The sequence below is a fragment of the Pleuronectes platessa genome, chromosome 15 (assembly GCF_947347685.1).
Source record: "Pleuronectes platessa chromosome 15, fPlePla1.1, whole genome shotgun sequence".
Lineage (NCBI taxonomy): Eukaryota > Metazoa > Chordata > Actinopteri > Pleuronectiformes > Pleuronectidae > Pleuronectes > Pleuronectes platessa.
Window position 1 is genome coordinate 12,086,661 of NC_070640.1, and position 24,129 is coordinate 12,110,789.

Here is a 24,129-nt window from a genome sequence, read left to right on the forward strand (position 1 = left end):
CTGAGTGTTTGTTTCACTCGTGTTTCCGGGGGGACGTGATGCAGGGTGGAGCGTCACATCTGGAGGAGGGAGCCCCACTCACAGCATCACTTCATCCCAGCATCACCTGCCATCGTTTACTAAAGGGTTTATTGAAGAAGAACGTGCGGCTGACAGTTTATCTGATGTGCAGCGATCAGTTCCTCCCGGAATTCTGAGGCGTTTTGATCGCATCGGACGTAGGTAGCAACGTGTGCGTACATGCATGTGATTTTGCTGTTGCTAAGGTCATACTAGCTAACGGATGTTGCTGCACCTGCACATGAAAACAACAGACAGCCTGACATGATGCAGTGTAGCGACTATCTCTGTTAATCAAGCTTCAAATCTAATGCAGACCAATTACAAATATTATGTTTGAATATTACATTTTCTTTGCATCCTTGAGGATGTCATTAACTTATGAGTAGCTGTCTCTAGGTGTATATGTTGGTGCAGCAACAGACCTGTACATATGCTATTCATAACTATACCTATATACCCAGGTTATTTATATATATTAAACTGTCTGCGTTCAATATATATATTGTGTGTAAGATGTCAGGCTTGAGTAAAACCACAACTAGCCAAGGAGAAACTGGATTTTCTGTTCTGTTTTACATGCTTTATGCTCGACCTCTGTTCTCTTCATGCAGGGACAGAGTCTGGAAGATCCAATTGCAGACGGTCATCTTAAAACTGTCCTTTGTGTATTTTTTTGTGTGATGTAGGAAGTGTTACACCCACATGGGCAGCGTCCTGGCTTTGACCTGTGGTCCGGGCCATCAGAACTGGCCTTTCTCCACGGACCCCCCTCCTCCTCGCTGGGACACACATCCTGCTCACTGGGACAGTCCACCGCGCTGGGAAAAGAGAGATGGCCGCCTGCCCAACCCAGGCAGCTTTCACTCTCTCCACAGAAGCTGCAAAGGTACATCTTGGATAAACTGCATGAGGTGTGATATGTACACTTGAAAAACAGAGTCCCAAAACTGAACACTCGATGCAGAAGGTCAACATCTTTTTTGATGGTTCATAGGCTGCCAGATGTGTCAAAAGCTATTCAAATATAATTGCCCCTTAATATAGAATATATTTACATCTATCGCAAAAGTGTACATGCACTTTATGCTCCTAAAATAATGTGTAAAAAGTAAAAGAAATTCAGCTGTAGCTGTGTAAATGTCAGTTTTGTTATAATAATGCTGCACCAGCCAAAGAATTTGTAAAGTCTTACTAAAATCAATCACCATTATAAGTGCAGAATAATCAGAAGATAACAGTACCTGTACCTGTATGTATTTGTACCACAAACCTATGATTAAAACCCTAACCTAGTTAAAAAATCAAAGAATAAAATCATTCTCCTTTTCTTCTCAGATGTTTTTCCTCAACAAATTGAAGGAGTTAAGATGATCATTAATAAAACTCTGAGCAGCTTCTTCAAGGTGACTCTTCATCATGTGACATTCATTTACATGCAAACCATTTGTTGCAGGTAAAGACGTAACGAGTATAAATGTTGTAATACCCGATGTTTACTTTGTGTATGTTTGTGTCCAGGCCAGTCACACTCTGCATCTCAGTGCTGTTAGTCCTTCGCACTATCGGTTCCACGTGGAGCATCTGCAGTCTGATGATTACAGCAAAGACAAGGTCAAGCACGGGTCATCAGATGATAAATATTTTACTGCGGTTTTATCAGTCATGTTTTTAGCTTCTATATTGGAGAAGAAAGAACTTCTTCCTTTATGAGTTGTCGGGTTGCACACTGATACCTCCTCACATTTCAGGATGCCCCAGCACTGATCGGTGAGGTGGACTCTTCAGGTAGCCTGAACGCTCACGCTCTCGTGCATCTCACTGAGCGCGTACGAGCCAGGTCCGTCTTCCAGGTGAGGTCCAAATGTCCAACTCTTTCCACATATGTATCTATCACAAAGCACATTCACTCTCCATGTCTAAAAAAAGTCAGTTATTTTACACTAAGTTCATGCGCTTTGCTGAAAAACATCTCAACAGTCAAACTCTTGTGTTATAGACTCAGCAGTCCCAATTTGTAACGTGGCAGTTTGAGACCGAGTACAGAGGGAATGACTTCACTGCCGCTGTGACAGTAGCCAACCCGGATGTCCTCAGAGAGTCAGGTGATAAATGACACGTGGAACATTTAGAGCCTCACCTGAGCATTACAGTAATTGCTCAATTATTTTGCACCTGCAATTGTTTGAAGACAAACATTTGCATATCAATGTTGGCTGATAGGTTTGAGGAAATTATATTGTTTCTCCTGATATGATATGTTGATATTAGCTTTTAAAACTCAGTGGAGCCTGACATATTTATTAGTTGGCATATATGAATTATGATAGCTTGCACAAACAAACAATGCAGAAAAGATGTGCATTTATCATTTAAATTTTACAAGAAAAGTACATTTATTTTCTTAATTCAAGCTCTACATTTTTTGGTTGTACTGGTGTTTTCGTTATATTTAGAATCCTTTATAATGAAGTATATGGTTAGACTATGAAATATCCCAACCTCAATTACATTTCTCTCTCATGAGGGTTTGATAATCACATCTAAGGAATCATTGGCAACATTTAAAAAATGTATAAACTTATCAGCTGATATATCGATCATGAAATCTTTTTACACCCTAATCTCGGTATTGGTCCCCAGAAATCCAGATCAGTCGGGCTCTAGTCCTTCCTATCTGCCTTCAAACTGATTTATGGTACCACTTTACCTAATCTAATCTACTCTGTGTCTGCGATGTATCTGTGTGTTACTCTGCTACAGTTATCCTTGTGGCACACTTCCTGCAGAGTGTGTCTTCTGGGCTGGTGTTGGGAGGAGAGCTGGTCTACCATCGCGGCAGATCGGAGGAAGGAGGAATTCTCACTTTGGCTGGACAGTACTCTCGTGAGAATTTATTTTTATTTGTGAATCCACTTTTAGGCGTATGACTTCATTTAGATGGCTCATTCTCTGAACTTTTCTGATTCATCGAGCAGCAGCATGTTTCTTCCTCTTGACGCAGGACCAAACTGGGTGGCGACACTGAATGCGGGAAAAGGAGGTGCCCACGCCAGCTACTATCACAGAGCTAACAAACAGGTACAGCAATTACCACCAGAGTGTATAAATACAACATATGCTGCATTTTGCAAAAATGATTTTGCATGTTCACCAGATCCAAGTGGGAGTGGAGTTTGAAGCCAGTACCAGGACACAAGAGACCACAGCCTCATTTGGGTATCAGATGGAACTCCCAGAGGCCAACATGGTGTTTCGAGGTAACTTTCTTTCTGATGTCATGTTTAAAGAAAATAATTTTGAAAACATACACAGACATTTTTCCTGTGTGTGTGTATCCAGGTATGATAAACAGTCGGTGTATAATAGGAGGCGTGTTGGAGAAGCGCCTGACCCCGCTCCCTGCCACCTTGATCATGGGTGCCTTTGTAAATCACAGAGGTGACAAGCTACAAGTGGGGCTCGGTGTCAATGTGGGATAATCCTCCACTAACCCCTGCTGGTTATACTGCCCAACATGGGGAGGACCGTCCAGGGACCCGTTCGAGAGGCTTCTCAATAACCCAACCTTCAAAGTTTTATCTGCTTTGGTAAAACACTTGGAACCAGCAGAGTATTGTGGATTTTTTTTGGCCGTTGAAGCCCAAAGTGTTTCCGTAAAACGATGCATCTAATCTTGCAACCTACCTCTTGAAATGGTGATGATGTTCTCTGATCGTGACAAGAGGATTACACTTGATTAACATTTGAGGTGCTCCACATATGTGACTTGAGATGAGTTTTCATCTCTCCCTGAAACCAGACTGGACAATGTGGACAATGGAAACAGAAAGGAAAAGAGACATACTGTACTTTCAACTGAAAATAAAATACCATTTTATACTGTAGCTAGACATAAAGAAAATATATGTTTAAAGATTGCATTCAAAGCTATGTATGTTTTTATGTCTTTGACCATTAACTATGGTTTGTGTATACCCGACTTGGATGTTGACACATTTCTCCAGCACATTATTGTGGTATGTAAGAGCAATACATAATCTTCCCCATCATCCATCAGTTTGATTCTGTGCAATTGCCATTCTTCCTTCTTTGCCAGGGTATAAAAGTGTGTGAGTGCTCCCCACAGGAACAATTGAACCGTTGTGCTGCGCATCATGTTAACCCCAGGTGAGGGTTGTGTGAGCAACTGTGCTCTGTGACTCCATTGAACCAGAACTCTACTGTATGTGTATAGATGAAGGTCATGTGGAAACACTGACCTGTATGCAACCTGCACTACCCACGCTGCTTCTGGGCATTTCCATTCCTATTTAAAAAACTCAATGTTTTTAATGTATCATTTATACATAATGTATTATAGGCACGGAGAGAGTTGGAGGGGAATGACTGTATTTTTGGGCTTCATTTAATAAAGATGTTATTTCTATTATAGTTAAACTGTTTTTTCTTCAACATATTGTAGTTCTGTACGTATAGTGCTGCACATTCATTGAGTTTTAAAGCCGCTATCAGCAGTTCTTTATACTGTATTAACTGGACCAATAAATACATGTGTCTTGATGGGGTTTGTTCTAAGTGACAAACTAACAGAAAACTTTCTTAACATAATTAAGACATAATTCTTAACTGAGCTTCTAAGCCGCCTTCAACCTATTGTTTTGTCCTTGGTTTGAATTCTAGTTTGGAGTTGGCATGTTCTCCACTCTTCTGCATGGGTTTCGCCAGGGACTGCCACCCTCATACAATCTAAAGACATGCAGATTGGGGTTGGGTAATTTGAAGACTGTCCCTGTGATATGCTGGCGACTTGTCCAGGGTGTTCCCCGCTTGCTCATTGTCAGCTGGGATTGACTCCAGGTAGATAATGGATGGATGGATCTTTTTGTCAAACTTGTGCTTCCCCGTGCTTAACATACAAATATGATACAACATTTTCTCTATTAGAACTAAACCAGACATTTAGAAAATACATGATTAAAACTGCAAAGCAACCACAATATTGTAAAACCCATTATTCGTAAGTGGGCTTTTAAAACCTTTTAATACAAAAATGATTAAAAAAAAGTGATATTACTGTACATCCATCTACTGTATATACAAATATATTCATATGTAAGGTCTGTAAACATTTGACTTGTTGATTCTGATAACAGCACATGTGGTGACATCAGCTTCCAGTGGCAGAAATAAAAGCTGATTCTCAGTCCGTTTAAACTGCTGGCAGTTATTTGTCTTTGAAAAAGGAGAAGAATCTCTTCCCTGCCTCTCCCTTCACTCTCAGGGATTTGCTTCGTTGGAGTCCCACTGTCTTTTCTCTCTCCTGCTCTTTGTCCTTCTCTCTCGTCTCCTCCTGTTGCTGCACCTGCTGACTGATCACCAACCGCATGTCCTCCTGCAACAAGGCAGAAAAGAAGATCAACCTCAATGTGTTTGCCAAAAATCATCAATTAGAATTTTGGATCCATGAACAAAGACACACCTGCCAGGCTTCCAGCTCCTGAGACAGCGCCACCTTGTGTTTGATGGTGTTGAGAAGCTGCTGAGTAAGCGATTCTTTCTCCTGGCGCACTGTGGCCAACTCACTCTCCAAGGAACTGAACATTGATGACCATGGGAATTAGTTAAACATACGTCACTGTGGTTTCTAATGCAATCAGTTCATATCAAATCAACACATGTGATGCTCTGTATCATCACCTGTAGCTCGGCTTTTCTTTACTGCCTCCGAACTGCTTGACTTCTTCCATCAAAGTCTCCAGCTCTTCTCGCTGGGACTGTAGCTGCAGAGTGGGAAAGAATAAGGAATAAAAAAGTCATCATAATATTATATTTTTCCTTTTTCAGCTCCTAAGCTCCAAGACACCCTTTAAAATAATCTCCTTTGAAAACTGCTTTGTTGTTTGATGAAGACAATTCACTTCTTATTCGCTGCTCCAAAATCTACAAACATGCATATATCTTCTTGAGTACTGGACACAAGAACTGAAAAGTCTATTATCAGTGTTTGTAAGTTCACTTGATAGTGGACCACAGCTTTTTCTTTAACTTTTCAGCAATTTCCCAGAAAATATTTCATGGATCTTTATGAAGAAAATAAGGAATATGTATAGGACTAATATGTGTGTTTGTGCAATATGGTGCAAATCCCACCAAAATCGGGATCTAGTGGATTTAAATGCGGTTCCATGGAGGGCTATGCTTTTTTCAGACTCAGTTTGATAATGAATGTGTAGCTTTAAGATAACGAAATGTGGCCTTAGCTAAAAGCTCGTTTGAATATTAGGTCACTGTTGGGCCTGTATACCGCTCTACTGACTGCCTTCTAGTTTCTATTGTAACATTTGGTAGCGAAGATTTCACTTTTCACAGGTATTCATAACCCACTTAAATGGAAACCAGCAACAACTCATTTTGTTTCCTCCACTCAGTCAATCACCATTTTACATTGTGTGTGTGTGTGAGTGTGTGTGTGTGTGTACAGTTCGACAGACCTCCTCTTTGAGTGTCTGTATCTCTTCGTCTCTTGCTTGGAGGACTGTGGAATGAGCTAGAAGAGCATCTTTAGCCTGAACAACAGGAGAAACAGACAGAAGGTTCACAGCGGTCACAACATATATTAGTAGCTTTTTGTGCTTTTGATGCATGATTTAAAAAAAAAAAAAAGACATGTAATGATGCAATGACAAAAAAGCAGTTCAGTATCAAAGTAGTTAAGTGCGGATGTGAGTACAGGGTCAGAGTTAGTGCACAAGTAAGACGATGCAGTTATTGTGCAGATGCCGGTGTGTTGTTTGTGTGTCTCTCTTTTGTGAGTACCTGTGATTGCTGAATCTCACTAAGCAGAGACAGAGGTTGTGTGTGAGCACTGTCCAGGAAGCTGTCCTCTCCCAGGCCCAGAGCTTTTTGCTGCAGAGAGCGATTCAATGTACGCAACTCAAACACCACTCCCTGCTCCTGCTCTATCTACATGTAGACACACAAACACACATGCAGTGAGACACAGCCAGACGAATCAAGAGCTGACAGCTAGTCGTGTTAGTGTCTTATTCTGTTAGTGGTGAGTGACACCTCCTGCAACACACGGTTCTCTCCCTGCTCCCTCAGCTTTGTGTTTCAGTGCAACACCTCAGTGACTGATCCTCACCTCTGATTCTTTGTCCTTCAGTTTCATCTGCAGGTCAGACATTCTCTCTCTCTGTCCCTCTCTCTCCACTCGGAGTCTGTCGCCGTCCTCCTGCGAGGCTTTGAGTTGTGCCTCCATGTACGACAGCCGCTCCAGCAAAACTCGATTCTGTGCAGGAGGGAGGGAAACATGGATGGAGATAGGAGACTTGGCACTCATGAGACAGGCACTGGCTGTAGGATTGTGCTTCTGATCAACATTCAAATATAATTTAAATTAACATATTCGAAGCTTTGACATATACACACTTGCATAGTGAGTAATGTGTCTGTAAAATCTTAAGGCATTTACTCAATATTGTGCTTTTATATCCTCGCCCCGTTCCTTTCTTTTTGATAGGGGTGCTTTTTGCAAGGATTATTTAACGGATTTCGATGAAACTTTGTGGAAGGATGGGACTTTGGCAAAGAAACAGCCCATTACATTTTGGCACAGATCTTAACAAGGCCGCAAATCACTCTCTTAACATTGCGACATGGTGCGTTCTTTGAGATTTTCATTGGTTTCCCATCAGGGAATAATTCATGGGTCATGAAGAAAATAAAATTAGGCACATTAAGAGGACTGATATCTGGGAGTTTGATGCAGCTTGATGAATTTGAAGGGACTGTTAGGCTATGGCAGAGGTATGCACTCACGTCAGAATGAAGCCACCCAAACCATCAAGAAGCTTGAGACGTCAAAGCAAAAATCTTTGCATTTTGAGAAACATAATTACTTGGTTTTCTTTCATAACAAGCCATATATTACAAACAGGTGCATGGTCCCTACAAAACGCTGCTAGTTTGAAATGTCAAGTATACCTCTGCTTGAATATTCTGTATCTGTGAGAAGCTGATATTTCTGCTGAAAGACGATTCTTCCATCTCTTCCCTGAGGGAACGAAGCTCAATCCGCAAGGAATGCTCCAGTGTTACAGCCTGGATGGGAGGGAGATGGAAAGGTTTTAAAAAAGGCTGTTATTCAACGAGTGACAAAGAGAGGACTCCCAAAACCTGCTTGTCTGCATTGTTCTCGCCTGTGAGAGTGTGACGTGACACCACAGCGACGCAGACACTTCCCACACACAGACACACCATACACATACACCTAGATTCTCTTCATTCTAACTGCATTACAACAGAATCATGACGTCTCTCTTAGGCAGGTATCAAGGCTACCCTCAAACTGACCTCTGCCAGCTGCTCCACCAATCGCTGGTTGTGATTGGACAACTGAGTCAGTTGCTCGCTGTCGTCCTTCCTGCGGTCTCTTCCATGGCTGTGATGGCGCTCCACCTCGGCCCTCAGGGAGAACAAATCCGCCGTCAGTTCTGCCTCTTTCTGTCCAGAGTCCATTTCATTCATCTCCAGCCTCCTCTGAAGAACATGCTTCTCCTGCTGTAAAACCTGAGACAGTGAACGCAACATGAACTGACTTTGAGGCACCATGAAAATATCAGATACTGAAATAGATGGATCATTTTATTTCTGCCTTCTTGTTGCTTTGAATATGAAGTAAAATAGTAACATATGCTGGTTTCTATAGGCAGGTTACTCTTGGCTTAGGGAAAGCACAAGTATTACATTTTGAGTGCCCAAGGCTCTGTTCTATTCTGCATTACAGGAAGCTATGAGAGTGAGTCTGAAAACACAATGACATGTCCCTGAAACTGAGACAGCTCAATGGAATCCAGCCAACAATAATGTTATAATTGATATCTGGTTTCCTACTGTCACAGGTTATATTGACTCATTATAATAGGCGTATCATAGTGGCAGCTTAACACTGACAAAGCAATAAATGTATATGAATGTGTCAATCTTTTACTCAGAAAAAAATTTAAAGAATAAACAAGCGTTCAAAACTGTTGCAATAACTAATAATGTTTCTCCTCATTAGCTATAGTCCTTATTCCGATATATTTTCTGCGTAATTTGCAAAAACAAAAGTAGCGTAAAGTAAACTAAGGTAAAATGCATTTGAAAGATGTAATGTTTTTTTTATATTAGTTTAATATTCTATGTTTTTTAAACCTATTTGAGTGCATTAGATGGAATTAATATAAAATGGAATGAGGTGAGTTAATTTTAGAGAAATAAATAAATAAATTCCACACAAATATTCCACTGCAGACTCGAGTCACTAAGGTGTGATTTGCTTGTTGGTAAAAGTTTGCAGTTCCCACCTTCCTATGTTTTTTTTTATGTTAGAAAACTTGATTATAGCCGCCTCATCCTTACCTCCAGCTCCCTCTCCCTCTGCTCCAGAGAGGCAGCCAGCTCCTCATTCTTCTCCAGCAAGGCCTGTCCCAGCTCCGCAGCCAGGATCAGATCTGTCTCTATCTCACCTGTGCCATCGAGACATCCAGGAGAGGAGGTAGACGAAGGGAGAGCAAAGGAGAGAGACATTGAGGAAGATGAGGACAGAGGGAAGAAGGAGTCCTCCATGCTGGGGGAGGGCAGACTGCTTTTCCGCGGGGTGAACATTGTTAACAGTTGCAGGTTTGTAGGTCTCGGTTAGAAAAGCATCATCCCAGTTCTTGTAATCCACTCATACAGGTGGCAAGAAGGCAGCCATGATCTTTGTTTGTGTACAGTCAGGAATCCAATTGTGTAGTCCAATATGTCTCAGGCAAACTCCCTCACTGGGATGCCAATGGTCCTGATGCTGGTGGCAATCAAATCTCTGTCTTCACAGATAACTCTGTGGGCAAAGGAAAGACCTTCAGTAACACAGAAGAGCACAATAGACATATTTGTCAAATTTAGCAGTGAAAATCAGGACATGTACCAGGATGATGTGAAAACCATACGAGTGGTTTTCTAGTAATACAATCACACATGGCTTTTAAGGAGGTCTTTTGTCTGAGGGGCGCTTTTGTTACTTTGACCGAAATACCAGCTCCTCTGTTGTGTTTGGCCCCCTCCCTAAATTCCAAAGGCATTGTGCTCCACAGTTTCCTACAAATACAACAAAGTAATTAACTCTTGTCATTACAGTCTCTAAAATAGTCAATATTAACCAAATCACTTAGATGTAATGACCACCACATCTACCTTCTAAGTCAATAGTAAGTCTCCATGAGAAGTTAGTACCAGGTTGTATAGTTTCCTGTCATTATTCTCTTTAAATAGAATTTCATTCTGAAGTCTCCTCAGTTTCACCTCAGTCATTTCTGTCTTGACGCCTGATGTCCCCATATGTGTCCTCACCTGTTATGGTAACACCCCATGTAACCGTGCTGTCAACCAACTTAAAATCATTATGAAAACAAAATAATGAACTTGTTCTTACTCCAGTTATAATTAGCATGTTTTCATCATCTGAAATGAAATAATAAATTGTAACTCACATGATTAAAGAACAAATGTTAAAGCTGTCTTACCTGCCAGTTCCCAGCCAACGCGCAGTAAACAGGTACAGTCTTCCTGTTTGGTGAGTGTGCGTCTGTGTGTGTGTGTCTGTGAGTGTGGGTGTGTTTGTACAAGAGAGGCTCAGCTAGTTTCCTTGGCAGTGGAAACATACAGCATGTAAATACAGCCAGTGGCTCCACCTCTAAAGTAAAGGTAAAGGGAGCGAGCAGAGGGAGGAATAATCAGTGAGCAGGGAAGAAGTGGAACAGAGTAAATTAGCCATTGCTCTGACACCTAGTGGTTGAATAAGGTCGGGGGAAACATACAGTAAATTAACTCTGAGGAATGTGTTGTTGGAAAGTCCGACATGATGCAGTTTGAGAGGGGGATAAAACAGGGTGGAGGTGGGGTGAGGGGGAGGATAGGAGACAAACCAGGGTCTGTGTAATCTGGCCCTCCTACTCCTCCTCGTCATCCCCCCCATCCTGTTTACCTGCTTGTAAGTTTTGAAAGGAGCTCTGTGTGACTGCATGTGTGTGTGTGTGTGTGTGTGTGTGTGTGTGTGTGTGTGTGTGTGTGTGTGTGTGTGTGCGTGTGTGTGCGTGTGTGTGTGTGTGTATTCATTTAGGGGGTAGGGAGAGCAGAAGAGGGGACTGCTGTCATTACACCTCTCGCTCAGAGACGGCGAACAGACAAAAAAAAGACCACAGGATCAGTCGCTGCGTTCACCTACAGTCATGACTTGCAAACTCTTGGCCGCTTTTTCCATCTGGCTTTTGCTGGCAACATGTGAAGCTGGAAGGCAGATGCCAAAACTCTCCGAGAAGAAACTCTGCACTGATTCTGACTGCAGCCGTGAGTAGCACAACTTCCTTTTACCTCACATGTTGCACGCAACAGTGCTGCAGCCACTGTTGCATGCAGACCTAAATTTGCACATAAATATCATGAACTGCAAAAGTCCTTTCTAGGATGCCTTCTATCGTAACAGACATCACTCTCTTGCATCTTTTCTGCTCAGATCCCATCTTGATAGCTCGTGCAGTCCAGGACTACTATCCTGGAGACTGCAGGTTCATCCCCATCAGACAGGGCCAGCTGGTTTATGTATATGCAATGCTAAAAGACAGAGGGAACCTCTTCTGGGCTGGCAGTGTAAGTAGAACAAACATTGTTTATACGGGATAATAAGTAGAGTACATAAAACACCCATGTGGAGCAATAACATCCAGTGGTGCTGTCAACAATGTTTGTCTTTTTGCAGGTTCAAGACTCTTATTATGGACAACAGGAGGCTCGCATTGGTCACTTCCCCAGCAGCGTTGTGGAGGAGACGCATCCTCTCATGCCGGCCAGCACTGAAGTCAGAACTACTGTAGGTGGACACACACCTACACACACACACACACACACACACACACACACACACACAAGTACATGATATTTTCATCTAATTCTACCTCTCTTTTTGTTTCAAGAAATGGGACTTCTACTGTAACTGATGATGCATTTACCAATGAAGAGGTCAACCTTCAAATACAGAATGGCTTTGTCACATGATCTTACACACAGGGTTGAGGGTACAGTTGATGTATAGTGTAGGTCCACAGCGGATTATCTGTAGGGAAACATGGGCAGCAGCTTAATTTAACTACAAATAATTGCAGAACGCATTTATATTTTAACTCTAGTTACCATTAGCTTCATTCAGTTATCAGTGCTGAATTATGAACCATTGCTGTTGAATTCTTTGTATTCCTCCTCATTATTGAATTCATAGAAAATACTCACAGCCTGCATTCTTTGTAATACTCCCTCATACTGTTTATGTCTGTTTTGCAAGTATTAAATGTGTTTAAAAAATTTGAAATTGTGTATATTTTTTCTCCACTACTACAGTACTTGTCTTTTCTTGATTGTGTATCACAGAAAATCTGAATCCAACTCATAATGTTGTCATCAAAGAAGTGGTAGTCTGCGTTAATCCCCCAGTATTGAATGAAGGAATTATGGGATAGGGATATTTTCAAGACAAGCTACTTGTGCTTATACAGTATATTAATTCAGAAATTGGAAGTCTAGACCCGACAAAAACAAATAAAAACTGAATGCATAACGTGATGGTTATTCACATGAAGCAACTTTATAGAAAACCTTTGTTCTTTTGTTAATAAACAGACAAAAAACACAGCAGGCCCGTTAATTTAAGTTTCAACGTTTATTCTATTTGGTATATTCTGTAATAACATGCCAAAGGGTTTTTGCCGATATAAAGGGGCGATAGAGCAAATCATTTCTGCATCTACAAACAAATATGCGCACACACCTACACAAACACATACACACACTTTTCGTTAGCAGCTCAGAGTCCATGCTCCAGTCCTCGCCCTCTGGAAAAGGAACCCAGTGATCAGTTCCAAACATTAGTTGATTCTTTCACTGTGCTCTACTTTCCCTCCGGCTCATTCACCCTTTTCCTTCCTCTCTACAGAATACACACCTGGTCCCAAGTCCTTTGGTGACGTTTTATGTTCCTACTGAAAAACCATAATATTTCTGAATATGCCTCCAGAGAACTCCTTCCTCATGACACACACTGAAACCAACACTAATCTCATACAACGATCAAGTTGGCATCTTACTCATACCCACACTGACACTATTGTAAAAACAATTCATTCTAAGAATTTCAGTCTGTTATCATCTTTAGTTGACAATTTTGACAGGAATTCACATTTCATCTCCTTTAAATTGACTGTTTAGCATTTCCAGTACAACTAATAAATGCTGAAAGATGTGTTAGGTTAGAATAAAAACAATTACTTTTACTTTGTCACCAAAGTGCAGGTACGGTTGAGACATGGCATGTGTTTTTTATGTAAAACTCTTTGAATTGCCTTGTTGTTGAAATGTGCTGTACAAATAATCTTGCCTTGCCTTACATGCATGGTCGATGTGATTTTTAATCTAAAAGTTATTTTGATAGAAAAATAAACTACAAGTCACCACAGTGTGTCTCTGGATAACTTCAATATGGTGTCATCTCAACTCAACATGTTAGTCTTTTATTAAGGCAACAATTTGTCTCGCTGTGACACCATCAGGAGTTACTGATTTATCAGAAGCCAAACACCTGCAGACATCTAGACATGCATGTCCCACCTACACGTGTCTAAACTGAGACAGGTTAAACACAACAACAGGCAGCACTTTTGGTTAGAACTGAAACAGCACCGGCCGTGTCAGGTTTTGCTCTACATTTTCTGTTTCGGTGTCCCATCCTCACAGGAGATGGGAATATTGCGCTCTTGTCCAGGAGATGACCGAGGTGCAGTGATTGTCAGCAAACCATCAGATGACAGACTGGAGGTGACATCAGCACCCGACACGCCTGCAGGAAGCCTGTACTTCCTGATAAACTCTCTCGACACAAAGCCATGGTCGTCCTGGAAACAGATTTAGAGTCATGCATCAGTAAGGTGTCACCGAATCTGTAGGATTATTTCTGCAGAGCCGTGCAGTCCCTCTGACCTGTCTATCCTCGTGTTTGCCATGTATTGTGATGAACTCGTCACTGACGTTGATAGAAAGCTCGTCAGGGGAGAAGTGCTTCACATCCAGATAAATGACAAAGCGATCCTTTTCTATGCGCATCTGTAAAGACAGCACAGCTGTTAGGACCAGGACTGACAAATGAGTCAGTCTGCTGTATTTTGACTCAGTCATCATCAATGGTCTGTTACATCATGTTCCGTAGTATATATAGGATAAGAAGTTATGTTGGCAATACATTTTCAGCAAGCTGTAATTTCACCAAAGATGTCAGATTGCATTAGGGACACATTCATTTTACTTTACCTCACTGTGTCCATTGTCAGGCCAGTTGAGCCAGCGCATGGCCGACGGGCGCATCCAGGGCAAGGACCAGGAAAAGGGCCACATGTGGGGCCAGTCAACAAAAGGCTCTGCCGGGGGGAGGTCAGAGAGCCGATGAGGGAAGGCCCGGCGGTACCAAGGATACTGGATGGGGATATCCATGATGAGATTTCAGGAGAGGTGAAAAAAACAATGGATCTGAGCGAGGCTGAGTCTTGGTTTGATTTGGTTTGACATGGGTGGTGTTGCACCTCATTTATAGGCCTTTGCCCGAGCCTCTGTCTGTGGTCACATCCTCTGCATGTCCCCTCCCCTCCACAACCTCCCATCCACACTTGCACAGTGACTCTGCCAACAGGCTGATTTTTCTGGAACAACGATGTCAATGTTTTATCCCTCAATCGCCCTCATTGTTTCATCTGACCGCCTGTGACTGGTTGTCTCTCCCTTCTCCGGGTCATGAGGTGACACTGGCTCAGAGTACTGCTGATGCCCCCATACTCGTTTCCCAGGAAATGCCCCTGTCTGGTGTGGGTGTGATTTGTTTGAGGAATAGCTGCCAGAGCATTAGCTTGCTGTGCTCCGAGTGCCAGAAGCTTTAGGTTTGTGAGCAGAGTGGAAGTGTGGGTTGAATGGGAATTGATGAGTTTGTAAGGGGCAGTATTAGGTGACACTGAGCATCATTTTGCCATGAGCTCAGATGAAAAATATGAAGTCCCTTCCTACCATGGTTCAGTTGTGTCAACCAAACATCTTTCAACGACTGCTTCGTTCTCCCAGTCGTGTTCTCAACCACCAAGTGTTAGTTTATGTGACTTATTCTATTAACACATATCATTTTACTTTCCGTGCTGAGCCAGGTTACCATGCAATGGAACCTACTATAAATGGGCTGTCATTTGGACAGCCAAAAGATGATTCATCATGACAAAGCAACCCAGTTATGTTACAAAAAGCCAGCAATCACTATTACAGGATAATAGCGGGAGTAGTCAAAAGCCTAAATTGCATGTATCTATTTATAGCTGTAACCACCTATCTGACAAACCGGAACTGTCATGAAGTGGAAGTTGTGAAAACTAAAAGTTGTCCTTTATTCCTGTGTACACTTTTAGTAAAGCTCTACGACACATAGGTTACATCGGTTAAAACAAAGGTAATAATCTAGAGTACACATAATGATCACACATCGAAATATAAAATGCACATAATAAATACATATTAAATATAAAATACACATCACAATAATCACATATTAAAATATAAAATACATATAATCGCCCGTTAAAATATAAAATACACAAAATCATGAATTACAAGTTGTGAAGAGACTGCCTGCCAGTTCCTGTGCGTCGTTTCCATGGTAACAGGCTCAGCCTCAGTTTGTTGTTGGGCACGGGAGCTAGCATAAACACGTTAGCCGGTTCAAGTTAACTTCGCGGCTCCAGAGATGGAGTTTCCGGCTTCATATTACGGGAAACTTGATAAAAGAAACCCAGTGGTCTCAGCGTTTGAACGGGACATTAACTCGTTTATGACTCTGATGAAACGAGTCGCCTCTTCCAGCAGCAAAGACAACAGCGACTCGTATGTTAGAGGGTAAGACGCTAGAGGTAGAGCTACCGTCAGGTTCAGTTAGTTACTCTACTTGCTGGTTAAAGTTAACTCTAGTTACCATTAGCTTAATTCAGTTAGTTACTCTACTGACTGGTTAAAGTTATCTTTAGTTACCATCAGGTTCATTCAGTTAGTTACTCTACTGACTGGTTAAAGTTAACTCTAGTTACCATTAGCTTCATTCAGTTAGTTACTCTACTGACTGGTTAAAGTTATCTTTAGTTACCATCAGGTTCATTCAGTTAGTTACTCTACTGACTGGTTAAAGTTATCTTTAGTTACCATCAGATTCATTCAGTTAGCTACTCTACTGACTGGTTAAAGTTAACTCTAGTTACCATTAGCTTCATTCAGTTAGTTACTCTACTGACTGGTTAAAGTTAACTCTAGTTACCGTCAGGTTCATTCAGTTAGTTACTCTACTGACTGGTTAAAGTTAACTCTAGTTACCGTCAGGTTCATTCAGTTAGTTACTCTACTGGCTGTTTAAAGGTAACTCTAGTTACTGTCAGGTTCATTCAGTTAGTTACTCTATTGACTTATAACTTTGACTCATTTGCAGGATTAAATTCTTAGTGGATATATGGAAAAAGTTCAAACATCGACTGCCTTCGAAGATGTATGAGGAGCGTATGTTGCAGGTTGCCGACTTTCTCTTTGGAATAAAGGTAATTTCACCTGAGTCTATTCTATTTTGTTGAACACAAGTTGATACAACTTTTACATTTAATCAAAAACTAATTCAAACTTAGCTTCGTTATTTCAACACTTAACACGTTCAGGTTGGTGAAATGAACCCAAGTAAGTGTTGTACAAAGTACACAGTATGCATGATGTATATGTGTGTCTATATTTATATGCATATATATACACACAAAAACACTATATAAAAACACCAAATATATGTCTGCTATTGCTCAGGTCTTAGCTCTCCTCAGAGTCCATGTATAGATAACTGCTGAGTGTTGGTCCCTTTATTAGCCCAACTGACTGCAGCCATTCTAAGGAGTTTTCTGCCCAGCAAACATCCTTACTTTCCACTAAGTCTTTCTTCTCTCTCCTCTTCATCTTTAGTTATACCAGTTAGCTCTTTGGCAGGGCTACAGTCACCACCTGCAACAGTTCAACTCAGTGTCAATAACTGACATTACAAGTGTGGACCACTTCATGGCCTCCTTCTTCCCTAAAGGTTTGGATACAGACCAAGATGTCTTTGCCATGAAGGTACGCTGTGATATGTCAGTTTCTCTGTTTTTGATATGTCTGACTTCTGACTAAAGTAAAAGGGTGATTGTTGATACTAAGAAATGTGGCCATGTGTGGAAAGGTCTTTGCTATTCTGAGTTGTTTGTACCTGAATCTTGATGTGTGTATTTGTGCCTGTGTGTTTGTGTAGATTCGTGCAATGCAGGGTTGTGCGCTGTGTTTATTTGAGCTGGAGAAAAGACACAGCGTTCTCCGGCAGGATGGACTCAGTAAACTACTGCGTGTGCTGAACTTCACCCGGATCATGATGCAGGCTCTTCAGCAGCATGAGCACCTCTGCTGGCATATATATAATGGTATTATTATTATTAAGTAGTTTAACTTATATGATTTTGCCCATAGAAAAATGAGGAGTAATATTCACTAAGTAATATTCACTAAGTCAATAAGGCGAACAAATTAAAATAAAACAAATGTTTAAAGGATATATTAGTATTCCCAGAAGTTTTATCAATCCTGCTGTATTTAATTTCATATTGTTGAACTAACGTCATACTGTCCATCTGTATTATTCTCTCTAATCTTTTCCAGGTTCAATACAGATTTACACCATCTGTCGTTATCTGATGACCATGAACTATAGCTCACAGGTACTTAGATGAAGCTTGTGACTCTATTTCTTGCTGCAGCTGTTACAGACATCTTACAAAGAGTCTTTTCCAAAGATTGTTTTTGTCATGTCTAAAATTAGTGTGAGTTGGAACTGTCACAATGTGTGATCCTATTCAGGCTCTGGAATATCTTCTGTGGGCCAGCATCAGTTTAGAGCTGTCCGTCCCTCTGATGACTGTTAAGTATCTGTCATGGATTGTCACACTCTACAGTGCTGTCTGTCACTGTTACTATGACAACCAGGCTGCAGTACAGGCAGAGGTGAGAGACGCACGTCATCAGCATTCAGACACTTACAAACACAATCATCCAAATGTCAACAACTCGTCACAGGCCAATGAAACAAGTTTTAAATATCTAACTGTCATCTGCACTCAATCTCCCTCAGGGTTTTTGTTAGCTGACTTGCTGGTCCAAGATCTAATCTATCAATACTAAATTATCTATGACTATATCCTACAATTCGGCGTGAGTGTTTTGATATTTGCTGTATCGCTTTTAATTAGCTAAAATAAAATACTTGTAACTTGTTGGCAAAATATGCATGTATAAATATATATCGATGTGACATAAAAAGGGTTCGTACGATAAATTTCAAAATTTTTCTGAAAGTCCCATTCCCCTTTTTTTGTCTTATTTGTGTGTCTCTTAATGCTTTCAGAAATTTGCAAGGAGAGCCCTCGGTAAAATCAATGAGCTAGCAGAGTTCGAGGGGAAGAGTGAAGCTCCTGCCACTAGAGAGACTCAGAGAGCTTATAAAGAAGCCTCAATCAAGGCAGGAGGATCCTCTCATCCACATATACTCACAATATTGTTGCTATGATGTAAAATTTTCACTCTTCTCACTTACTGTGTGTTACACATTCAGAAAAATCTAAGGCCAAAATAACATTATTTTCATCACGCTTGTTTTGCAGCTGGGTGCCATGATGTTCAAGCGGGCAGTGCATGAGTCTAAAAGGAAACCCAAATTTGGGGTTAAAGTCAAACCTAAAAGCAGCCTCAAAGACATCCCTAATGTAATAAGATCTGCTTAAATGCTGTGTCATCATATTCAATGTTAAATGTCATACTTAAATGCTGCTTTAAAGGGCATTGCATAGTTAAGACCTTCTTAACAAATTCTAAACTCTGTATCAACGGTAGGTGCCATGGCCCCGAGATCCAACAGAGCGCCTGCTAATGGCCCAGTTTGACAGCAGCGCAGCACAGTTTTTTTGCATCTTAGAAGCACTTTGGGACAGCACCACTCACCTGCTGCAAAAAAGAATGCCGGAAGAACCAGAGCTTCAGGAAGTGATTGTGGAACTTCTGTCTGCTGGCATCAGTATCTTATCTGGTTTGTAAAACAAACACGTAGCTAAAAACACTGCTGTTATTTCAGTGAGTTCATCACCAAGAGCAAATATACAGATGCAGGAAATGAATAATAAAAATGTAATTGTGGGTTTAATTGTGGATGGTGTGGAATCCTCACTTTATATTGAATGTTGAGCTTGTGTCATGTGTGTATTCCTATGTGCTAAGGAGTTGCAACAACTAAAGAGCAAAAGAGTGATAGCCAACCACCTGGCTGTCTCAGTGCACTGACACCAACATCCACTCTAATGGATTTAGCCATTACAGGTAAGTTCTGGGTCTTTTTTTCTTACATCACAATCAGCATGTTATACACCACTTTATGTTGTCATGCAAGACGTTTAATGTGTGCAGTGCTCTGGAAATGCTGTGCTACAATGATGTGATCTGTTGTGTTAACAGGAGAAAATAAAGTTCCTGTCATGTCTGCGGTGAGGTTTATCAAGCTGTTATTTCTCTACAAGCAGCCAGACGCATTCACCGAACTTTCCAGAGAGATGCTGCAGGTTTTGTCTGTGAGTAGCAAACAAACAATCAACTGGAACTGTCATTATTCAGAAAAGAGGGGGGTTATTCCAGCTCTATCGGTTCTCACTTGTGCATTCTTGTGTTTTCAGGTTAAGTTTAGTATGTTTCTCTGAATGATCTTGAATATGAGTATATCTTTGTGTCTCTGTGTCAGGGTGTGGAAGGTGTGTCCTTCAGGAAAGCAGAGATTGAGCTTGCTTTACTTGACGGTTTCAACAGTCTGATGTCTTCCGAGAGGAGCCGTCCCAAAGACAGCAACATGACCGATGGTAGCGAACGTTTGGAATTGTGCCACAAATGGACCTGTTATTGCTGGCTTCTTTTCTTGATTGCTTGACGTTACTCCCTAAAATAAAGTCCACAAATTATGAGGACCAATGCTTTACTGTGTTGCTAGGCTAGGTTTCTTAACCTACTTACTGCCTGCTGATTATTAGCTGATAAACATTGAAATTGGTTTCCATGGTCGTAACTAAGCATTGTTAAGGTTCTAGTATGGTTTCAACACTGGGATATAATTACTTGTTCACAAATAATCTAAGAGAAATGAACTATCCCTGAAATTATACGTTATATTGGTGTTTAATGTTTCCAACAGACAGACACAAGGCCTCATTGTCAATGAGTGATGAGTTTGTTTGCCTGGTAGACACCCTGCACAAGTTGGCTTGTGGATCTGCCCTGGTAAGTTCCCATTTTGTGTGTGTTTGTGTTTGTATTGATTTGGTAAGGATGAGGGTTTAGATTAGAATTATGACTTTTTCATGTTTTTATGTTTATACTGTGTGTGTGTGTGTTTTTGTAGGAGGTGCAGCCAGATGAAGACCTTGTTTTGGATGTCATGTTATTTCTCTGGGGTAGAGTGAAGGTGGTGATGCAGAGGGATATCATTGAAAACCCAGATTTAGCTAGCTACCTTGAGAAGGCAGATAAGGACAACAAGGTACTCATTTAAATTTATTTAAAAGAAAACATTTCTTAAAATGGTAAACTGAGTATACATTTTCGTATAAATGCAGTATTTAGAGTATAAGACTGAGTGTGACTTTGTATTTACCTAAAAGTTTTACTGTGTGTTTAAAGCACACATCCCACTTATTTCTGTTAATTTGTGTGTGCTATTATTTTTGCAGTGGCTGTGGTCTCTGTCTAGACTGTGTGAGGTGGCTTTTGTCCATGACCTGGCAGCTGTTGACTGCATAACGATGACCGAGATGATCCACACTTTGGTCATATTGCTGGAGAGTGCAGCTGAACGCAGTAATAAAACACCACGTCCAGGTGAGGCATTAGGGAACACACATGCATATACACATGCACACACACCATAGCTATGAGATTACGATTATTCTCAACTTTTCTGTGCAGAAGCTCCTGAAGCAGTCTGTGGTGGTGTGACGGCGAGCTCCTTCTCTCTGCCTGAGGTATTTTAATGATTAATATGTATACCAACCATCAAATTATATTTTGGTTAAAAACAAGGACATGTTCTGTCTCAGGTTGCAAACATAAATTCATTTTGTTAAGTGTGTGGGTTTGTGTGTGCTCGCAGACTTCGAGTTCAGATTTGCTCCAGAAGGTGTGTGAGATGGCGAAGAGAGGTCTTACAGCTCTAGCAAAGGGTATAGCTACACTGATGCCACCAGACTCCTCAGCTATCACAGATTCTGTCTTCATGCAGGTAGGCAGTCAATCTGTCCAACACTTATGTAAAAGAGTTTGATGAATGTTCAATGGGTAATTTACTGATTCTACACCAGGTGTTGTCTTGAGCTTTAATCTTTGTTGTCGTTGTATGGCGTATAGGAAGAGAAAAGTTTAAATAATGCAGATTGAGAATTGGGAAATGGTACTGAAACCTATTTTTTTCTTCTTCTGATAGAAATGTTGTCCCCTCCCTCCATTGTCTTCCCGCCTTTCTTCTGAGACACGGTCAGAAAAGGGAAACGAGGATGATGGAATTAGCGAGAAGGAAAAAGAGCAGATGGAAACCAAGACAGAATCAGATATTAAAGACTCTCGAGACATTAGTTCAACAAGTGTGCTATTGCTGGCCAAAGACCTTCATCAAAAGCTAGACATCATCTACCACCGAGCTTCCCTCAAGTTACTGCAGCTTAATGCAGGTCAGACTCACTGCTGCATTGATTGATTTGGCCTACATTGAGTTTCTATTGAATTTTATATTAATAGAAATGGTGAAAACTCTTAATGCTGGTGTATGTTCATACTGATGTATAAACAGAAGTTGAAGTAATGGTTTGTTAGCTTAAATATTTGATTTCCCTATTTGATGTGTACCAATAATTCACGCTTATTTTTTGGGTCTAAGTAAGGTGGCTTGTATCGATTGTTGTGTTTAGTTGCAGAGTCGGAACTGATGGATCGGATCAAAAAGAACAAGGTGTCCAAAGCTCTTCTCCTGATCCAGAAAGCCTTGCTACTGTACAACAGCATGGAAATAGATAAGAGCAGAAAAACAAAGAATCTTCTAGAGGTGACACACACACTCACAAACACAAACATTCATGGCTTCTCAGACACACTCACAAAGGAAGTTTAAATACTTCATGTCATTTATTGATTAGATATATATAGAGCCATTATCCTGGTAATTGTTGAAAAGCTTCAGGTTCCTAAAAAGTAAAACTTAAAATTGTCAATTTTTTTTTAAAACCTTTTCCTAGTGCCTTCAATTCTAGAATTTGTATTTCTTGACATCCTGTTAGCGCTGGCCAGCTACTTTTACTAAGGACTGGAGGTGAGCTTGTAATCAAAATGTAATTTGTTTGGTCTGTGTGCTTTTGCCAGGTGGCTTCCTCCTTGATAGAGAAAGCAGAAGTAGAGGAGAGAAGACTCTATATCTCCACCATCTCTAAGACTCCAGCTGAAGATTTAGACAAAGGACTAAATGAAGAAGAGGAAAACACTCCTCCTCCCCCCATCCTTCTCTCACGCACCGACCATGCCTTGACCTTTGCCCCAGCACCTTATAACTTGGAGGGACAAGTGAGATTTGCCTTTAATTATGTTGATAATTTACTAATCTAACAAGTAGTAAATCATCCAACACAATTGACACATTATCCATCTTTAACTTTGTACTTTTCCCCCACCAGGTGTGCTGGTACCAGCTCTGTGGTCTTGCAGCTGATGGCATTAACAGGAAAGTCCGCCTCAGAGACTGCTTCCTGCCAGGAACTGGAATTTTGGTAAAAAAAAAATCTTTTACAGAAAAGACTGGTTGATTTTTTTTTTTTTTATCAAACCTCTATAACCTGATTTGTCTCCCTGACACTGTCTGTTTCCAGGTACCAGCAGTATCTTGTGAGTGCGTGCTGAGAGTGGAGGGACTGGTGCCCAACCAGAAATATATATTTGCTGTTGCAGCCTACGACAGCAATGGCAAGCTACTGGGCAACAGCATTGGGCGGGCAACATTCCCATTGCTGGCAGCTATGCCTGTTCCACTGCTTTCTACATGGGCTCACCTGGCTCAGGTACACCGAGTCAAAACTCGTCCCAAGAAGTATCTCGATACTAGTTTGTCACCTCACCACACTTGTTGCTGTGTACAAACTCAGAGCAGAACCTTTGTTAGACACTTTTGCTCAAACAAAATGTCAGCAGAGCATTGATTCACATTGACTCACACAGCTGTATGTTGATCTTGGGGATTTGGTCGAATGGGAAACTGACAGACACCTTAATACTGACGCCCACAGAACCAGTGAAAATAATTATGGGTGTATCTTTTGTGACTCCCTCTTCAGGTGGCTTTTCAAACAGAGCAGTACACCATAGCCAAGACAGCCTGCAGGGAACTTTGGAGCCACTTCACCTTACCTGACCCTGGGACTCACAGTTCACATGATAGCCTGGCCACCAAAAGGTAAAAGAAGAGAAAGACATTCAAAGTTCATGTAAAAGAGTCTGAATTTCGTGGCATCCACTTTTCTTCTTCTACTCTGTTCCCAATTTTCATGGTAAAGGCTGTGTGAACAGACCCTTGAGCTCTCCTCGCCCCACCTGCGTAAGTTGTTCCTGATTTCCATCTTCATTGAGACAGAGATCAACATTCAGCAGGGATCGCTCTACTATGGCTGTAAAAATGGACCGTTCATCTGGGAACAGGTGACAGCTCGATCTGGATAAGAAGTATCTGTATATTTGCCAGATTTAATCACTACAACATATAAGAGATAGTTTCAAAGTTATTGTTGATACCAGCATTACACTGTTGTCCCTTGTGTTGATGTGAATAAGGAGAACTTCAATAACATGCTGTAC

General features: G+C 41.1%; 5 protein-coding genes across 9 annotated transcripts in view; 3 read left to right on the plus strand and 2 right to left on the minus strand.

Annotated features, from left to right (window-relative positions):
* Positions 1-71: 71 nt before the first annotated feature.
* Positions 72-4,454, plus strand: si:dkey-71l1.1 (uncharacterized protein LOC569883 homolog). 2 transcript variants are annotated; one of them, XM_053441580.1, is made up of 10 exons: positions 72-232; positions 750-949; positions 1,399-1,466; positions 1,582-1,674; positions 1,812-1,913; positions 2,060-2,165; positions 2,824-2,946; positions 3,065-3,141; positions 3,218-3,320; positions 3,403-4,454. In XM_053441580.1, exons 2-10 carry the CDS (start codon positions 766-768, stop codon positions 3,540-3,542), a joined length of 996 nt encoding a protein of 331 aa, XP_053297555.1. In that variant the 5' UTR covers positions 72-232; positions 750-765; the 3' UTR covers positions 3,543-4,454. The 2 variants fall into 2 exon arrangements, with proteins under 2 accessions (XP_053297555.1, XP_053297556.1); XM_053441581.1 differs by having other exon boundaries at positions 72-222.
* Positions 4,455-5,062: 608 nt separating this feature from the next.
* Positions 5,063-10,769, minus strand: bicdl2 (BICD family like cargo adaptor 2). 4 transcript variants are annotated; one of them, XM_053441576.1, is made up of 11 exons: positions 10,614-10,764; positions 10,019-10,188; positions 9,469-9,931; positions 8,419-8,634; positions 8,050-8,166; positions 7,208-7,354; positions 6,880-7,026; positions 6,555-6,629; positions 5,761-5,843; positions 5,543-5,657; positions 5,063-5,455 (listed from the first exon to the last, which is right to left on the minus strand). In XM_053441576.1, exons 3-11 carry the CDS (start codon positions 9,712-9,714, stop codon positions 5,288-5,290), a joined length of 1,314 nt encoding a protein of 437 aa, XP_053297551.1. In that variant the 5' UTR covers positions 9,715-9,931; positions 10,019-10,188; positions 10,614-10,764; the 3' UTR covers positions 5,063-5,287. The 4 variants fall into 4 exon arrangements, with proteins under 4 accessions (XP_053297551.1, XP_053297550.1, XP_053297552.1 ...); XM_053441575.1 differs by lacking the exon at positions 10,019-10,188 and having other exon boundaries at positions 10,614-10,769; XM_053441577.1 differs by lacking the exon at positions 10,019-10,188 and having other exon boundaries at positions 9,469-9,950; positions 10,614-10,745.
* Positions 10,770-11,097: 328 nt separating this feature from the next.
* On the plus strand, positions 11,098-12,451 carry mia (MIA SH3 domain containing). The gene is made up of 4 exons (XM_053441583.1): positions 11,098-11,436; positions 11,603-11,736; positions 11,846-11,956; positions 12,060-12,451. Exons 1-4 carry the CDS (start codon positions 11,319-11,321, stop codon positions 12,081-12,083), a joined length of 387 nt encoding a protein of 128 aa, XP_053297558.1. The 5' UTR covers positions 11,098-11,318; the 3' UTR covers positions 12,084-12,451.
* Positions 12,452-12,780: 329 nt separating this feature from the next.
* LOC128457063 (alpha-crystallin A chain) lies at positions 12,781-14,664 on the minus strand. Its single transcript, XM_053441582.1, has 3 exons — positions 14,440-14,664; positions 14,113-14,235; positions 12,781-14,027 (listed from the first exon to the last, which is right to left on the minus strand). Exons 1-3 carry the CDS (start codon positions 14,617-14,619, stop codon positions 13,836-13,838), a joined length of 495 nt encoding a protein of 164 aa, XP_053297557.1. The 5' UTR covers positions 14,620-14,664; the 3' UTR covers positions 12,781-13,835.
* A 1,222-nt stretch (positions 14,665-15,886) lies between these two features.
* Positions 15,887-24,129, plus strand: part of LOC128457410 (cilia- and flagella-associated protein 54) — a 121,168-nt gene continuing 112,925 nt past the window's right edge. The window contains exons 1-24 of the mRNA XM_053442076.1: positions 15,887-16,056; positions 16,637-16,742; positions 17,149-17,298; positions 17,471-17,636; positions 17,872-17,930; positions 18,070-18,213; positions 18,614-18,727; positions 18,870-18,971; positions 19,099-19,291; positions 19,480-19,578; positions 19,714-19,826; positions 19,994-20,108; positions 20,438-20,523; positions 20,645-20,764; positions 20,973-21,120; positions 21,208-21,263; positions 21,392-21,520; positions 21,722-21,965; positions 22,203-22,336; positions 22,651-22,848; positions 22,959-23,051; positions 23,151-23,339; positions 23,613-23,731; positions 23,832-23,973. Of these exons, the coding sequence (XP_053298051.1) occupies positions 15,908-16,056; positions 16,637-16,742; positions 17,149-17,298; positions 17,471-17,636; positions 17,872-17,930; positions 18,070-18,213; positions 18,614-18,727; positions 18,870-18,971; positions 19,099-19,291; positions 19,480-19,578; positions 19,714-19,826; positions 19,994-20,108; positions 20,438-20,523; positions 20,645-20,764; positions 20,973-21,120; positions 21,208-21,263; positions 21,392-21,520; positions 21,722-21,965; positions 22,203-22,336; positions 22,651-22,848; positions 22,959-23,051; positions 23,151-23,339; positions 23,613-23,731; positions 23,832-23,973 (3,168 nt within the window). The 5' untranslated portion in view covers positions 15,887-15,907. The remainder of the gene's footprint in view (positions 16,057-16,636; positions 16,743-17,148; positions 17,299-17,470; positions 17,637-17,871; positions 17,931-18,069; positions 18,214-18,613; positions 18,728-18,869; positions 18,972-19,098; positions 19,292-19,479; positions 19,579-19,713; positions 19,827-19,993; positions 20,109-20,437; positions 20,524-20,644; positions 20,765-20,972; positions 21,121-21,207; positions 21,264-21,391; positions 21,521-21,721; positions 21,966-22,202; positions 22,337-22,650; positions 22,849-22,958; positions 23,052-23,150; positions 23,340-23,612; positions 23,732-23,831; positions 23,974-24,129) is intronic.

What these genes read in the sequence shown, in the direction of transcription:
- si:dkey-71l1.1 (XM_053441580.1), top strand. Translation starts at nt 766, where the DNA reads ATGGGCAGCGTCCTGGCTTTGACCTGTGGTCCGGGCCATCAGAACTGG. An exon ending in TCTCCACAGAAGCTGCAAAG is followed by an intron (nt 950 to 1,398) that starts GTACATCTTGGA and finishes TTTTCTTCTCAG; the next exon opens with ATGTTTTTCCTCAACAAATT. An exon ending in TTTGGCTGGACAGTACTCTC is followed by an intron (nt 2,947 to 3,064) that starts GTGAGAATTTAT and finishes CTCTTGACGCAG; the next exon opens with GACCAAACTGGGTGGCGACA.
- bicdl2 (XM_053441575.1), bottom strand. Translation starts at nt 9,714, where the DNA reads ATGTTCACCCCGCGGAAAAGCAGTCTGCCCTCCCCCAGCATGGAGGAC. An exon ending in TGGTGGAGCAGCTGGCAGAG is followed by an intron (nt 8,167 to 8,418) that starts GTCAGTTTGAGG and finishes CCTCCCATCCAG; the next exon opens with GCTGTAACACTGGAGCATTC. An exon ending in TGAAGGACAAAGAATCAGAG is followed by an intron (nt 7,027 to 7,207) that starts GTGAGGATCAGT and finishes GTCTACATGTAG; the next exon opens with ATAGAGCAGGAGCAGGGAGT.
- mia (XM_053441583.1), top strand. Translation starts at nt 11,319, where the DNA reads ATGACTTGCAAACTCTTGGCCGCTTTTTCCATCTGGCTTTTGCTGGCA. An exon ending in ACCTCTTCTGGGCTGGCAGT is followed by an intron (nt 11,737 to 11,845) that starts GTAAGTAGAACA and finishes GTCTTTTTGCAG; the next exon opens with GTTCAAGACTCTTATTATGG. An exon ending in GCACTGAAGTCAGAACTACT is followed by an intron (nt 11,957 to 12,059) that starts GTAGGTGGACAC and finishes TTTTGTTTCAAG; the next exon opens with AAATGGGACTTCTACTGTAA.
- LOC128457063 (XM_053441582.1), bottom strand. Translation starts at nt 14,619, where the DNA reads ATGGATATCCCCATCCAGTATCCTTGGTACCGCCGGGCCTTCCCTCAT. An exon ending in CTGACAATGGACACAGTGAG is followed by an intron (nt 14,236 to 14,439) that starts GTAAAGTAAAAT and finishes CTGTCTTTACAG; the next exon opens with ATGCGCATAGAAAAGGATCG. An exon ending in GCAAACACGAGGATAGACAG is followed by an intron (nt 14,028 to 14,112) that starts GTCAGAGGGACT and finishes ATCTGTTTCCAG; the next exon opens with GACGACCATGGCTTTGTGTC.